The 16,898-nt window shown below is 37.3% G+C and overlaps 1 protein-coding gene across 1 annotated transcript in view; it reads left to right on the top strand.

The window, feature by feature from the left end:
* LOC124760357 (collagen alpha chain CG42342-like) overlaps positions 1–16,898 on the top strand; it is a 641,799-nt gene that overhangs the window by 515,318 nt on the left and 109,583 nt on the right. The window contains exons 21-22 of the mRNA XM_047249099.1: positions 15,612–15,665; positions 16,033–16,059. Coding sequence (XP_047105055.1) covers positions 15,612–15,665; positions 16,033–16,059 — 81 coding nt within the window. The remainder of the gene's footprint in view (positions 1–15,611; positions 15,666–16,032; positions 16,060–16,898) is intronic.

Raw genomic sequence — 16,898 nt, 5'->3', positions numbered from 1 at the left:
CGTGCAGCCACATGTTGATCCCTAAGTAAACAGATGGGGACATTTGCTAGACAATAACCCTCTGCATGAACCGTTCAATGACATTTGCAGCAGCATAGACTATCAGCTCAGAGACCATGGCTGCGGTTACCCTTGACACTGCATCACAGACAGGAGCAACTGCAATGGTGTACTCAACAATGAACCTGGGTGCACGAATGGCAAAACATCATTTTTTTGGGTGAATTCAGGTTATGTTTACAGCATCATGATGGTCGCATCCATGTTTGGCGACATTGTGCTGAACACACATTGGAAGTGTGTACTCATCATCGCCATACTGGCGTATCAACTGGTGTGATGGTATGGGGTGCCATTGGTTACATGTCTCGGTCACCTCTTGTTCGCATTGACGGCACTTTGAACAGTGGATGTTACATTTCAGATGTGTTACGAACCGTGGCTCTACCCTTCATTCAATCCCTGCAAAACCCTACATTTCAGCAAGATAATGCATGACTGCATGCTGCAGGTCCTGTACGGATCTTTCTGGATACAGAAAATGTTCGACTGCTGCCCTGGCCAGCACATTCTCCAGATCTCTCACCAATTGAAAACGTCTGGTCAATGGTGGCCGAGCAACTGGCTCGTCACAATACGCCAGTCAATACTCCTGATGAACTGTGGTATTGTGTTGAAGCTGCATGGGCAGCTGTACCTGTACACACCATCTAAGCTCTGTTTGACTCAATGCCCAGGCGTCTGAAGGCCGTTATTACGGCCAGAGGTGGTTGTTCTGGGTACTGATTTCTCAGGATCTATGAACCCAAATTGCGTGAAAATGTAATCGCATGTCAATTCTAGTATAATATATTTGTCCAATCGATACCCATTTATCATCTGCATTTCTTCTTGGTGTACCAATTTTAATGGCCAGTAGTGTATATTACTGTCAAGATTACATTTTCTGCTTAGATCTTCTTTCGCTTCATTCCACCAGCATGGATACAAAGTTTGACTAACCGCAGCCAACTTACTCCAGAATGCACATTTATCTATGTTATCTTCAATTTGGTCCCAAACAAATTTCAAAAAATTTTCACCTTTATTCTTGAGGCTTACAGATAACTCACCTTTACTGTTTACTCTGCATGACATTAATGAAAAACTGCTCTGACTAGACTGGTATTCCATGACTCTCAGTTGTATCACTTACCTTACCTGTATTCACAAATAACTCTAAGATTTCATTATTCTTAAACTCAAAAACCTGATACTCATCATCATCATCATCATCATCATATTCTTCCAGAATAACTTCATCAATAACATCATTAACAACACAAGTCTTGTCTCCATTAAAGTCACACACCTCACCTACATTCATTTGCAATAAGCTACCGGTCTCAGAATTACCAACCTCAGTATTTTCACAGCTGTCATTCACACCTACATCAAAAATACCACCTAATTCAGATTCAATACAGTCATCACCTGTTTTAAATGTATCAATAACAATGTTTTCTGACCAAGAGAAGAAATCATTAGTACACACTACATCAAAATTCTCATTATTCTCACATTCTGGTTTGTGATTAGTATCTACATCACTATAATTAAACATAGTATTTCAAAACTGTTGATCAAAACATAAATGAAAAATCTGATGTTCCTTCTGTGCCACATTATTAATACTGTTATTATTGTCTATTTGTAAATGTAAATTGGGGGTTCTGTACTTGTTGTGTTTCCTCTCCCCAAAACTGTGGACCTTCATTGAGGCAGACTGCTGTTACCCAAATAGTTAAGTCTATGATTGTTTCTCGTATTATATTGCCCATAGTTATCCCCATTAATCCTATTCTGCTGATGTTCATAATTTTTGTCTCTATTACCATTTTGAAACTGACAAAAATTACCACTATTTCTGTTTCTATAGTTATTACCTTTGTGATCTCTATCATTTCAGTGATTATGGTACATTCTTCTTTCTACTGCTCTATCCAGCCTGTTAACATATCATAAAAATTGTTCAAGATAATCGTCAGGTCCTTGTATTAAATCCCACAGCAACCTTTCTGGTAATTTCCTTTTTTGTGCATCAATCAATGTCATTTTGTCAAATTGTTTATCAAGAAGAGTTAATTTCTTAAGTTGATTCCTGCAGAACTCTTTCAGGGTACCATCCCTATTCCTATAATTTGGACCATTCGGAAATTCACTTTTAATTCTCCCTTGTCCAGCTTCCAACCAAAATTTATTTAAAAAAACTCTTTCGAAACTTTGATATGTTTCCCACTTACTTAAATTTAGATTTACCCATGACTGAGCTTTGGCTTCAAGACATCTTTTAACAAATTTAATTTTTTGATCATCACTCATGCCTGACTCAAAACTGTCCCTACAGTGCTGTAAAAAATCCACTGGATGTAAATTGTCTGCTGGAAAACTTTTGATTGGAACGTTGGACCACACAATATCATTGTTTGAATGCAAATTACTGTGGATGCAATTTTCCTGTACTACTGAAATATTTTGATATAAAACATTTACATTAGTTAGCATACTGTTTTCAGTGTTTAAAATTTTTTGATCTAAACTTCTAAAGTTCTGTTCCATTTTTTCCTCTACTCCCTTCTGTTATACTTTGATGTCATTAACATTCTTCTTCCACTGTGAAGATTGTGAACTAACTCATTTTCCAAAACAATAAATTTACTTTCTAAGACACCAACTTTTTATTCACACTTTCTAATCCATCTGGCAGCCCACTTTTTAGCTCAGAAACCTGATTACTAAGTTGGCCTATTTGGCATTGTACCCTGTGCATTTTACAATTGTTTTTAGACTGTTCTGTTTTCATTTCCTCTAATTGTATTGAAATCAACTGCAAAATATCAGTTTTAACTGTTTCTTTGCTGACTACACCTTCACTTGGTTTAAACATGTCTTGACTGGGCCCTACAGCTTTCACATCTACATCACTACCCTCATCTCTATTCATTTTCCTGGCAATCACATGAGTCCACCAAAAAAAATTAATTTCACAGATAGTTGGTACTTATCTTTTCTGATGTCTTTCATCGTTTTTATAAAGTCCTCTTTCAATTCATCCGATCTGTCATTATTGATATTATCTCGTCACTGTTGATACAACTTTGTTGGGTAGTTCTAGGGTCTTACTTCATCGAGTGATTGAAGTTCATTTACATAAAATCTGCAAATATAGAAATAATTGTGCTTTCTTCTTCTGCAACAGACAAAACTTCTTTATCAGTCAACAGATCCCGGCTGATGCCCACACTTATTATCTTACCCTCCCACACATCACTATTAAATTTTTCTTTGTGTCTTGGTTAGTTTCAAAAGCTTCTATTATAACCTTTAATCACCAATAATTGCATGGATATTCAAACACACTCGCTCAGAAACAATAACTCGTTACATGATAACAACTCAGTATCTCTTATTTGACTGCCGTGCCGTGACATGCGGCCGGCGCCATTCGTAGCTAGGTGGTGCTCCCGCGCTCAGCCGAGTTGCGGAGTGCCTCTATCGCCGTTTGCGCGTACTGTCGTGGCGGCACTGTTAAATGTCGTGGCACTGTCACAACAGCTTCAAGAGATGTAAGGTATACAAAAGAAAAACTTTTTACTTATCTTCATTTTTTCTTGTTGTAGTTGTTGTCTCCAAGTCTTGCATCTAAGGGTACATTCTGGCAGCTGAAATTTTTATTTATCAATGTGGGTTCCTGATGACTAAATAACTGATGAGGATTTGCCTGTATTATTCTTTGTCACATTATTAAATATCACACTCTTCTTACAAGTTCCACTTAATATTCCAAATTACATTGTTAATGTCAGTCATATAAAACATCTGCCTCCATCAGAAGCATGCCCACTACACCTGACATTCTGCCAAATTCACAATATTCTGAAGAGTTTACACAACAAAAGAGTTTACAAACTTTCTTGAAAAAAGTAGAATATTCGCTAAAATATATCATTATTTTGCAGATGAGTCCAGAAATAAATTTAATAATTAGCTTTAGATTGTGCAATTAATAATATGAACTTTAAGTATACCAGAATTTCTAATTTCAAATTATTTTTAAAACAAGAATATTTTTTAATGATTAGTACATATCGATTGTGACCTGCCATGTTAGCCAAGGGCGGGAATGCGGTGCTTCCTGGACTTGAGTAGGCACACCAGCCATGGGTCAAATCTGCCCAGTGGATTAACAATAAGGGCCAGTGTGCCGCCCAGCCTGGATGTGGTTTTTAGGTGACTTTCCATTCCCACTAGGTGAATATCATGCTGGCCCCCATGTCCCGCCTCAGTAACACAACCTGCAAACATTTGAAAGTGTTCACACTATTTCATAGCTTACACTAGACGCAGACATCTGGGGTACACTAATTCTGTCCCCGGGGGCACGGGGTGGTGACAGCAAGGGCATCCGGCCACTAACAAGACTGATTCCACATTGTAGTTGGACAAAGGTCCAAGGAAATGACGATGAGTACATATCGGTTGTAACCTGAAATATAATATTTCGTATACAAAATCAAATGAAATTCTTTCTGTGAAACAGCTAGGAATATTCACCTATACAAGAATCGACAGTATACATGGTATCTGTTAGAAGGGATATCCGCATCCAATGATGCCTGTGGGCTGAGAATGACATGGCGGCTTGTTGTTACCATTGGGCTTTCATGGCCTGTTCAGGCGGAGTCTAGTTTTTAGAGGAGGGTGTCCCATTACAAACCAAGAGAGTGGACTGATTGAGGGACACATGGGATGTGTTGGATATCAGTTGGACTCCCACATTTGACCCACCACAGTGATGTCCACTGACAACTGCTTTAATGTGATTGACCAGTGCCAGTACCACTTGGAGTTGTTAGCGAAGGGTTGACAACTCAGCCTGCAGCCAAGCATAGTAATAACAGTCCCAGTACAGCAGAAGACTACACTATATAGTTATTAAAATGTGGAACTATGTCCAGTAAGTACACAAACACACAAGAAATTTACAAACTAAACTACTAAGCACACAAGTAAATGAAAATATGTCACTTCTGTTAGAGGCATGTACAAATAATTGACAAATGAATGCTGTACTGCCCTAAGTTTCTGTGGAGATGAGAGCTGTCACCTTGCTTCAGACATATTATACTTGTTCAGACATATGAGGTAGCGTATACCTCTCCCTAATATCTTGTAGGATGATACTGGAATCTGAAAAATTCAATAATCAGAAATAAGTGGTCAGTGTTTTGGATAGTCCTTGGCCTAACAAACATTGATACATACTGGAGCAACCCTGTGGTACAGGGTCAAAATTGAAACATTACACACTTCCTCTGGCCCAGGCAAATTGAGCAAATCAGTTAGTTCTTTCACATTAGATGTGATCTAGGGTAGACCGTATATGGCTGATAAAAGCCTCATTTATTTGTTCATGTGCTGTTCCTGATAAAACCCCCAAAAGCTATTATTCTTTGGTACAAAAAGCACCAGTTGTGGGGATGGCCACATTTATAATTTCTATTCATGGCAAATTGTTGACATTTTTATGATATCTTCATAAGATAATATTTTTGGTGAATTTCAAAAACTTTTTCTTGTTCCTGAGATCCAGGAGATGCAGAAAACAGAAAAAACTAATTTCTAGCTGTTTTTGCACTGTGGGCCACAATTTTCTAAGTGACTAACTGTAGCAAATGACTCATATTTTGACTGGACATTCTTTAGGCTTAATAACAATGCATTTTGGGTACCAAATGTACCAATTTTGGGGATGATTACTTCCATAATTTCTTTTCATGGCAGAGTGTCAAAATTTTTCCCATATGTTCTCAGGGAATCTCAAAACTTTTTTTGAAATCATTATCCATTACAAAGTCCACAGGTTCAAAGTTACCACATTTATGCAGGTGAAATATGCATGTAATATCCGGTCTGAAGCAGAGATGTGGTTTTAACTGAGACAGTGAACATATAACAAGAGTTCTAGGGTCATTACAAGCATTCTGAGATCAACATGCTATGTTTTTAACCAGTATTTTTTTTTTTCATCAATAAAACTATGTGACTCACTGGTTCTGTATAATGGGCCCTTCTTACCTATACAAATATACCAAAGTGGTACTACAGTGACAAAAAAATGGGCTGAAAAGTAACTTAACATGCCTGAAAAAAACTTAAAGTAAATGGCCAAAATTATTTAAAACTGGAAAGACTGCAAATTCAGTAAAATATTTCTAATAACATTGTTAATCTTTTAAGAAAAAAATCATAAGCTGGGGTTTTCAATGAATTGCAAATGTTTAGCAAAGTATCTGGCAAAAATGTAAAGCAAACAATTTTGGGTTAACCTTTTATTGTGTGTACTATGTTTGTATGTGTCAAAGTATACAAATGTGTCAAAGTATGTAAGCAAACTATCAAAAATTTACTGATCTACAGATTTGCTTTATATAAGCAGTAAACCCTGATGAAGCAGGTAAAAGAAGAGAACCACTGGAAAAATGTTCCTTTCAGAACACAAAAAGGGCAAATAAGGTCTTCTTTTAAAAAAACCATGACAGAAAAGTAGATACTCAGTTGCCTCAATCCTCATTCCACCTTCTCCAACATGATTTTTTGTATGTAAACATATTTACAATTTTTGTGCTAAAAGAAAGTAGCAGAAAGACAGTGATGGTGGTGGAGGAGGAAGAGGAGGAGATTCATGTTTAATGTCCTTTTAACAGTGAGATCATTACAGACTGAGCGCAAGCTTGGATTAGGGAAGGATAGGAAGGAAAGTGGCCATGCCCTTTCAAAGGAACCATTCCTACATTTGCCTTAAGTGATTTAGGGAAATCACAGAAAACCTAAATGATGATGACTGGACGCAGGTTTGAACCATTGTCCTCCTGAATATGGTGGTGGAAGGAAGAGGAGACAATACCAGTGGGAGAGATAAAGAGGAGATATAGTGATGACAGGAGGGAAAAAGTGGCAGTGGCAGAGAAAGAGTAGATAGAAGAAGAAAACAGCAGTGGGATCAACAAATAGAGCAGACAGTGGAAATGAATAACACAGGAGTGGAGACCATACATAGGTTTTGAGGGGTGGGGGTGGGGTGGTGGAGTGTGTAGGAATCTGGATACTCCCAGACCAGCGGAAGCTTTACACATAGATACAGAGGAGGGTGAATTTTGGTCCAAAATTTTAAACATGTAGGCAAAGGGGAAAATGTAAGTTGTACCCCTCAGAATTTTTGAGCTATTGAGATGTGTTGGGGCAGTGACAGCAGAAAAGAAAGACAGAAGGAGACAATAGCAGTGGGTTACACTGTAAATTACTGGGTACAAAGGAGACAGTGGGAGAGAGACATACATAAACTGTGGCAGTGAATGGGAGATGCTGAGTTTGAAGGCCTCACTGGGAAAAAGAGGCTGACTGAAAGGATTGTGAATGTTCTGTGTTAAAAGAGCACAAATGTGTTAGCAAGCCAAAATTTTTGATGAGTGAAACAAGAGCTGGTTATCCACTTTTTTGACAGAGTCTTTAAAGAGGAACATATTTGCCTTTTGTGTGCTTATGAAAATAGATGAGTGGAAACACTCTTGTTTCACTACCAGATTCTCCTTAGCAAATATTTCTGTTATTGTTTAAAAGCTCGTATTACCCAAATACAGTACCATCTGTCTCTGGCCATCTCATCATTCAAAGTGTGACATACACTGTAATTAAAATCATAATTTACTTCAAACTGTTATGACTTGTCAGTATTTCTAATAAACTACGAGATCGTTTCTTATTCACATTTATGCAAAGTTCTTCAGGGTCTCACCTACAAACTTTGGAGGTCAATAGTGCACACACACACAAAAATTCTTAAAGAAATGTATCCTATGAAGCCCTTCATGACAGGGTACTTCAAAAAGTGCACTGGTTTTTATGTGTCAGATTATGAACTTTATTTTTTTTCAAAACACATTTTCAAAATACAGATACATTTTCATCACACCTTCCTATTTCAGGTATCGAAAATGACATTGGCATACAACCTCCTCTACTGCACAGACTCATAAGAATTCTGTCTGTAAAATTTACAATGAATGCCTGACAAGAGTCCACTTGAATTTCACAAACAATAAATCGAATTTAAACCTTTAACTCATAGATGTCTTGGGGTTTATTGATAAACATGAATGTTTAGATTAACCCCAAATAAAAAAACTGCAAGAGGTTAAATGACATGACTTTGGTGGGCATTGTTGTTCATCATTACACAAGATGAGGCAATCCAGAAACTGCTCATTGAGCAACTCAGTGGTTTCACAGGAAGTGCAACAAGTGGCAATATTCTGTGGAAACCTCAACTCTTGAATGTCCATTCCATTGAAATGAGGCTACAAAAAGTCTCTTAACACTGCATGCTTTCTATTAACTGCCACAATTAGCCCTGAGTCATCTTAAAAAAATTAGGGCCAATGATGCTGCTCACCCAAAAGCTACACCAAACCATCTCTCACTGTGTATGCATTTCCTTCTCTTGAACGCTGCAGGATTTTCTGATCCCACATGTGGCAGTTCTGTTAAAACCCATTTTAGTGGAAGTACACCTCATCAATAAATGTGATGTTCCTGTAGTCTTCTCAGAAACCAGTCAACAAAATGTCACATTTTCTCTCAATAGGCTTCTTTTTCTGCTGCATTAACTAAATTTGGTAGGGGTGCTAATGGAGATTGTACAAGAGAATTTGATGTACTGTAGTATATCTTACATCCAGTTTTTGAGAATGGCAAAGAACTGACTTCACTGGATTAGCAAACACTCTGCCATTAACCATTGTAAAATTTTGCACAGATCAGCCAGTAGGGGGGCATCCAGAACTTTTGATGTTCACTGTTGAACCCATTTCTTTGAACATAACACATCTGAAAACTGTTGATTCATCTGGTGCTTCATTGTTTCTTATACTCATGGGAAGGTATCTTATATTCAGTGTAAGACTTTCTTTCAGTGATACAGATATTGATTGAATCTAGAAGCATTGGTTTCCTGAAAAGAGACACCCTACCAGAGTACTTTTGCTAGGGTTTGTTAGTGTCATCAAGACCCAAGGGGTATTCATTCTGAACATGCTACCAGTGGAAGTTGTGTTTCATGAATACTGAATTTAAGGGATGCATGACAAATTTAGTGATGTACCTCCAACCAGTATACATGGAGTGACATGTGCTATCTTTATCAAATTGTTAATGATTCTGTCTTTCATAAAACATGTAATTTACAGATGATGCCTATTTTTCATGGTCTGGTTATTTTAACAGCCGGAAAAGTCACATTTTGTACCACAAACAATGGTTTACTCTCATCATGTGGGCTAGAATGGCCAGTAATCATGTATGACATTATTCTGCCAGTACCTTAAATTGGAATTACTTACCATTAGTTGCTGTGTACTATGCACACTGAGGTACAAAGCACAGTACTGCCTGCTGCATACAGTGACCTCTTATTCCAGCATGATTGAAACTCAACATATTTTAGTGTTATCATGCATACACAGTTAACTGTCGACAATGCAGTTCATGCAGGAGTTATTGCATAGTTTCCTCAAATCTACAAAATCTAACATCTCATGATTGCTTGAACCAAACATGTGTATTGTGATGTGAAACAGAATGCAACAGTGCTTCACAGAATAGGATGGTTATTAGTGGAAAGACACAAAGTATTTGATAATGCTTAGGCTATAGTGTTTCAACATCCCCAATGTCTGTAATAGTATGCAGTTATTATTCATTCTCAGAATATTATAGGTATATTATGAGCATAATCCTTAAGTGATGAGCTAAAAGTAATATGTGTGATCTATCGTTCTTTAATAAAATGAAATGATTGTGTGACATTGATAGCTGGGAGTCCGCACCCAGGGAATTTCACCACTGAGTTGCAAGTCACTTCAGTTGACCCCACATTGAGTGACTTGCAAGGTACTGATGATGAAATGATGATGAGGACAGCACAACACCCAGTCCCTGAGTGGAGAAAATTTCTGACCTGGCTGGGAATTGAACCTCGGCCCACCACGTGGCAGTCAGATGAGCTGACCACTAAGCTAAGGCGACAGACCTTCTTTAAAGTTTGTTGATGATGACCTGCAACACCTTGCATTTCTTCCAATCGACATGACAATAAATGACTTGATAAAACTCACCATTCATCTTGCTAAGTATTCTTTGTTTTTCTCTTTACTTCCTACCTCTCTCAAATCACAAAACTAATGCTGTGTTTTAAGAAATCATGTTAATATCTTTAATTGTCATCTTCTTGTATGTGCAGTTGTATCTGTTGAGTCTGCATTATTGTGATTCTTATATGGTACTTTTTTAAAAAATCATACTTTTTTTGGGTTACCCACCAATTTTGTTAAATTCTGTCTAAAAATGATCTTTGTGAAATATGAGGTCAGGAGAATAAGGGGAAGTGGTGTCTGTAGTTCTTAAAAATCTGACAATTCATAAAAAATGGCAACAATCAACTTTGTGAACTATTACTTGTTCATGACAAATTTATTATTTAATTAATGTAAACACAATATTTACTTCAGTCTTCTTACATTAATTGATTGCCATTTCATAGATCATATGGCTCAGGTGATGTGACGAGTCATTGAACCAAGATGGGTAGAGATGGGCAGAACAAGCCAATATGTTCCTTCTTTTGGCACAACCGCATTGCACTATTCATCTCTCACTTTAGAGAAAAGGTAACAGATGTAGCAAGTACAATGTCTTCATCTTCAATTCATTAATGAGAGATGATTTATTTGCCTTAATACTGCTCACATAAAACAACTAGAAGCAAACAGCATCTGCCAAACAACCTTTTACAGTTATGTTTTACAATTTACAATATTTAATTTAAATGTCTGACAGACTGTCATCCTAGTTGATGAAAAGTGACAATTTATTGGGAAATCTGCTAATTCTGACACAAGAATTGAGAAATGGCATAACCGAATTAGAAGTTTTATATCAAAAAATAGATGCAACTACTAAGATTTTATATTTGAATATGATCCTTTATATTTGATATGATCCTTTATATTTGAATATGAAATTTTAAAATTAACTGTGAACTTTTTTTGGCAAAGCACAATCTTTCGGTTTTTTGTTGTGTGTTCTAGAGACAATCAATCAGTCAAAGTGAATCGAGAAAGATAATTATTATTTGAAAATGTTTGAGGCCATGATGAATCTGAATTATCACAAGAAGAGAATGAAATTTGTGATATATGATTTTCCTTGAAGATGGTCTGTGCCACTTCTGCAACCCGAAGTGTAGTATTTAGTTTTCACCTTTGTTTCAAAATTTGTTAATATCATGTCAATCATGATATTTCTAGTGCAGCTTCAAAAAACTGAAAAGACGTTTATAGCACTTGGCTTCTAAATCAATCATCTTTGCATCATTTGAATCCTATTCACCCCAAATTATATAAAAATTCTTTATTCTGCAATGGAACCACTCTAGGGATCAGCATAAAGAAAAAAATTAAACTTGAGAAGTAAGAGCCATTCCAGTCTGCAAGATTTCCTCTTTTCATGTTTGCTTTTTATAAGTGTTACATGTTCTTTCCAGCATTTGTGTTTGCATGAAATTACTTTCTGGTATAGTAACAGGCTGCCATAAGGTCTACTGTCATCACATACCATTTTCTGTGAATTTTGTGACCATTGCAAATAGCACTTGAACAGTCAGTAGAGCACTATCTGTGAAGTCAAGCACAGCAGCCAATAATAGCAGCAGTTTATGTTTCTATACAGCATTTAGTTTAGGATTTTTTCTCATGTGCTTTTGTCAAGAAGCCAATAGAATTTTTGTAACTAACAGTACTGACTCATATTTAACTACTTTCTCTTTGTCTCTGCACATTTTTTGAGCAATATGTCACATGAGCTGACTTTTTAACGTAATAGTAACCAGAAACAGCATCACTTAGGCCACAGATAATGACTGTTTGGGCTAGTGTTATCATTGTTGTATAGACAAATATAGATTGCAGGTAGGTAGGGACTACACCTGTTGCATAGAGATGCAGAGCAATTAGCCAGTATCCGGAAACAATTGGCAGCTGCATTGACCAATGTTGACAGGCTTCAGACTGCTGCCCAGGTATGGTGTTGAGATGTCTAAGACAAAAACTTTTGCACCACTGGCATGTGAAGCATCAGCCAGGGTTCCTGATGTTTCAGCACCTCCCAGTACCCGATGTGGTCAGTATACATCCACCTGAGTGTCAATGAAAGACAGTGGATGGAAGGCAATAATGGGTACTAGCTGCAGGGCTGTCCCCTTCTGTCTTAAAAGCAAGTTTGAGGTCTTCCCCAGTGCTAAAAGTACATCTAGTGTGCAGAGATGCAGAGAATGTTTCACCTTTTGGAATAACGGACAATATTCCTGAAAGGTCAAGATAAGTGCAGAGGGTAGGCTTTGGGTTCTTGGGAGCTCTAGTGTTAGGCACATGACAGAGCCCATTAGGCAAATAGCAGTGATGTCAGGAAGGAAGGCTAGTTTCCAATCTGTTTGACTGTGAGATGTTTCATCTGAGATGTGGAGGAGGCTCTGTTGGCTGTTATTGGGCACACTCTGTGCAATCTGCTGCAAATCATGGCTCATGTTGGCCTGCATGACATCTGCCACATAGGTTTACAGCTATCTGGCTGCATTGGTAAAGACAGCTAGCCTTGCTTGCAGAATGGATGTTGAGCTGACATTTGCAGCATTGTTCCAAGAACCATTTGTGGTCTTCTGGTTTGGAGCCAAGTGCAAGGTTTAAATCAAAGGCTCAGACAGTTCTTTGATGAGCTTGGATGTGAATTTCTCAACCCTCAGTGTTAGGTGGAGAATTTAAGACACCTCTTAATAAATTAGCTGTATTGGATGCGAATTTCTCAATCTCCATTATCGGATGGAGAATTATAAGATCCCTCTTAATTGATCGGGTGTGTGTGGGTTCAGGTTTATGGCTTCTAGTGTCAGGTGAAGAATTAGAGGAACTCTCCATAGACTGGATATGTGCGATGAAGATTTTTCAAATTCCATTATGGGGTTGAGAATTGTAGGGCCCCTCATAATGGATTAGGTGTGCACTATGCATGAAGTGGTTACGAGGATAGCACAGCTGGTGTTTCAAGTACATGTGGGTTTTTTGAGTAAAGAAATCCCTCAATGGACAGAATGATCACTCCCTGATTTCAGAAAAGGAAGTACTTTTTTAAGTTTTTTATTTTTTTGAGTTACATGTCTTGTGATTGGTTAGATGTAGTTTGCCACAAATTCCTCAGTTGTGACAAACTCTTTGTTTCAGAGTAACACTCACACTTCGCATCTTCAGTTATATGTTGTATGTGTTTCAGCCTCTACAGTTTCCATGGAAGCCATTCCATGATGTCTTAACACATTTTCTATCATCCCATCACTTCTTCGTGTCAGTGTTTTCCACATCTCCCATTCTTAACTGATTTGGCAGAGTACCATCTCATTTATTGCATAGCAGTTCATCCAATTTTCAATATAACTCTATAGCACCACAATTCAACTGTTTAAATTCTCATCTTTTCCAGTTTTCTAACATTCCACAATTCATTGCCATACAATGGTAGTCACCAAATGCATATTTTTCAGAAATTTCTTCTAAAATTAAGGATTATGTTTGATAGTTGCAGATTTCTATTGGCCAGGGATGCCTTCTTTGGCTGTGCTAGACTGCTCTTCATGGCTGAAGGAATGGTCTTTGGCTTGTTTGGTGCAGATTCTCCCTTAGTAACTCATTGTTTAAATTGTTGTTTGGTCTCAGAGGTATAGTAATGTATCCATTTTTCATCCACAGTGATGAAATGATGCTTAAAGTCCTGCGGATTCTTCCTGAACAGCTGCAAACCATCCTTGCAACATTTCACACGATTCCGTTTTTGGTCAAGCATGAGCAATCGTGGAACCCATCTTGCGGATGGCTTTCTCATGTCCAAATGTTTATGCAATATATTATGTACCCATTCATTCAAGATGACCGAGCAAGGTGGCGCAGTGGTTAGCACACTGGACTCGCATTCGGAAGGACGACGGTTCAATCCCGTCTCCAGCCATCCTGATTTAGGTTTACCGTTACTTCCCTAAATCGTTTCAGGTAAATGCTGGGATGGTTCATTTGAAAGGGCACGGCCAATTTCCTTCCCAATCCTTCCCTAACCCGAGCTTGCGCTCCGTCTCTAATGACCTCGTTGTCGACGGAACGTTAAACACTAACCACCACCACCACCACATCATTCAAGATGCCCATAGTACTAGCAATCTCATGCACCTTAACTCTTCTGTCATCCATCACCATATCATGGATTTTATCAATGATTTCTGGAGTTGTAATCTCCACAGGGCATCCAGAACATTCAGCATCACTTGTGCCCATATGGCCACTGAAAAAATTTTGAAACCAATTATAAACTGTTGTAATCAAAAGTACAGAGCAACCGTAATGTTTATCAAGCTTCTCTTTAACTCCTGAGGTGTTTTGGCTTTCATAAAGTAATGTTTAATAGCCACATGAAATTTTTTTTCGTCCATTTTTTGACAATCACTCGACTTCCTTGATTCACATGAATGCCAAACACAAACAAATAGACCAATATGGCTGAAACTTGGTGTGCATTCTTTCCAGAGATGCTACTAGCTAAACATAACCTTGATACGTGCCCGTGGTGCCATCTCTCGGACTTTGCACGGACTTTTCAAACGCCCCTCATACAATAGTAAGTTATGGTTCTTCATGCATTTCCCTTGTCTAATAACTTCTTTATTCTGTTGTTATACTATCCTACCAATGCATTTAGTACTCTGACTCAACAAATTTTGCATAGAATTATCCAACTGACACAAATAAGTTACTTTTTTCAGCCTCATTCCACACAGAGCTCCAACCTCATCCAAAAATGGTACAACTGAGCAATTAATGTATAATTTGTTCTGGGGAACAGTAACATGCTACTCCTTCTTGTAGCTCTAATTTCTTTGCTTCAAATGTTCATTACATGCCATCAATATGGAAAATATTCATTTTTCCATTCCCATGTCTTTGAAAATGAAAATCATTGACTTTCTTGATGAAGTTATTCATTGCAAAGATCTTATCAATTCACACCTACACCTGAACTGGAACTGGCTAGCTTTCTCATTAACTATTTGAGGTACAGAAGCTCTTGTATGAGCTATTTTATGCTTTATGTGCTAACATAAAAAGCCAGTTTAGACAAGCAGAGGTGTTCACTATTATTTCCCAGATTAAAATACACTGTTCAGAGGTAAAGTACTTAATCCCTGCTGAATCAAAATGCAGTGTACTTACACATGTACTCTAAGTTCTCTGCAAGTGATTGGTCTTCCTATTAAATTTCATTGGTAATGTTTTATTTGGATTCCAGGATATTTAGGTAACTGATTAGGACTGTTGTGGATCCAGCAACAATAATGTGTAGTGTTGTTTTATGCTAAAACTGTTTCAAGTGCACTTAAAGCATTTTTTGTTTAAACTCATTTAAATGTGATGCTTCTGTTACAGGGAGCTCAGGGTGAGCCAGGGAGCAAGGGAGAGAGAGGTGATCCAGGATTGCCCGTATGTACATTCTTATTTCATGATTGATGTATTATATTCACCTATTAATCTCATTCCCTTAACACTCTCACAAATAATTCAGCCATGGTTTCTTCAGTGAATCAAACTACAAGCATGTATTAATCACTGACATTTACTTTAACAATGTTCCAATAAATGACACTTGTAATGTGTCACATAAAAAGCAAATAAAATATGAATATTCCAAATGCATAATTGAACAACAGATTAATTTTTTCTGTGTTTGGACTCATTTTATTGGCAGAACAACAAAAATTATATATTTTTTAAATGAAATGGCTATACCATCTCCCTTCACATAATTTGGCTGTCTATAACATTAACATATTTTTCCATTGTATTTTAGGGTACTGATGGAATTCCTGGTGCAGAGGTACCCCAGCTTTAAGTAATTCTTGCTTTGTGTAGCATTCAGTTGCATGTTAGCTTGCAACAGCTTGGTGCTTTTTGAAATGCATGAGTAGTTTATGATTTTTGGAATGTGTGCACATTTATTTATTTCAGAGTGATGCATCTATGTTTGTAGATTAATGGCAAAGCATGAGGGCATAATCTTATCAAAAACTGCAACAAAAAAGAACCAAATTCACAATCTGACATAATTTAATCAGCCACAGTAACTTATGTAAATTGTACTTTAATGGCATAATCTGTGCACATAGAGCTAACCTATTGGTGTGTGCCTAACTTTATTTAATCTGAGTAACCAAATGTAAGATTTTCGTAAGTTATAAGTTTTTCATAAGTGAGAATGAAGCTTCTTTTTTTTTTGTGGAAAGCCCAGGTGCTGTGAGCCTTTAGCTTTAAGAACAAATTCTTCTTGTGGTGACTAAAGGAAGAAGAAAAGATTTATAAAATGGTAGAAATTAGAAAACAAATATTTTGATAATGAGGGACCCAAGAGGTGACACTAATACACATGCGATGAGAGGAATATTGACACAAAAAGATCCAAAGTTGGCCATAGAAATGTGGTCAAGACAACTTATCATTGTACTAAGGAGGCTTGCGGAGTATGGATGTAGATGTAGATGTAGATGTAGATAAGTATTGAGCTGGTACATTGTTGCTCAGCTCTTTAACTGCCTTTGTTCTTTCATTCATCATATTTCATAGATATGTATTGAATTGAAAATTAAATTGAGAAAACGTATAGAACGACTGGCTACTACCAACTTTCATAAGGTGTAATTTCTAGTACTACTCATAGAA

Source organism: Schistocerca piceifrons, chromosome 1, assembly GCF_021461385.2.
Source record: "Schistocerca piceifrons isolate TAMUIC-IGC-003096 chromosome 1, iqSchPice1.1, whole genome shotgun sequence".
Lineage (NCBI taxonomy): Eukaryota > Metazoa > Arthropoda > Insecta > Orthoptera > Acrididae > Schistocerca > Schistocerca piceifrons.
Note: the sequence above shows the minus strand (reverse complement) of the source record. Positions and strands in the feature narration are given on the sequence as shown.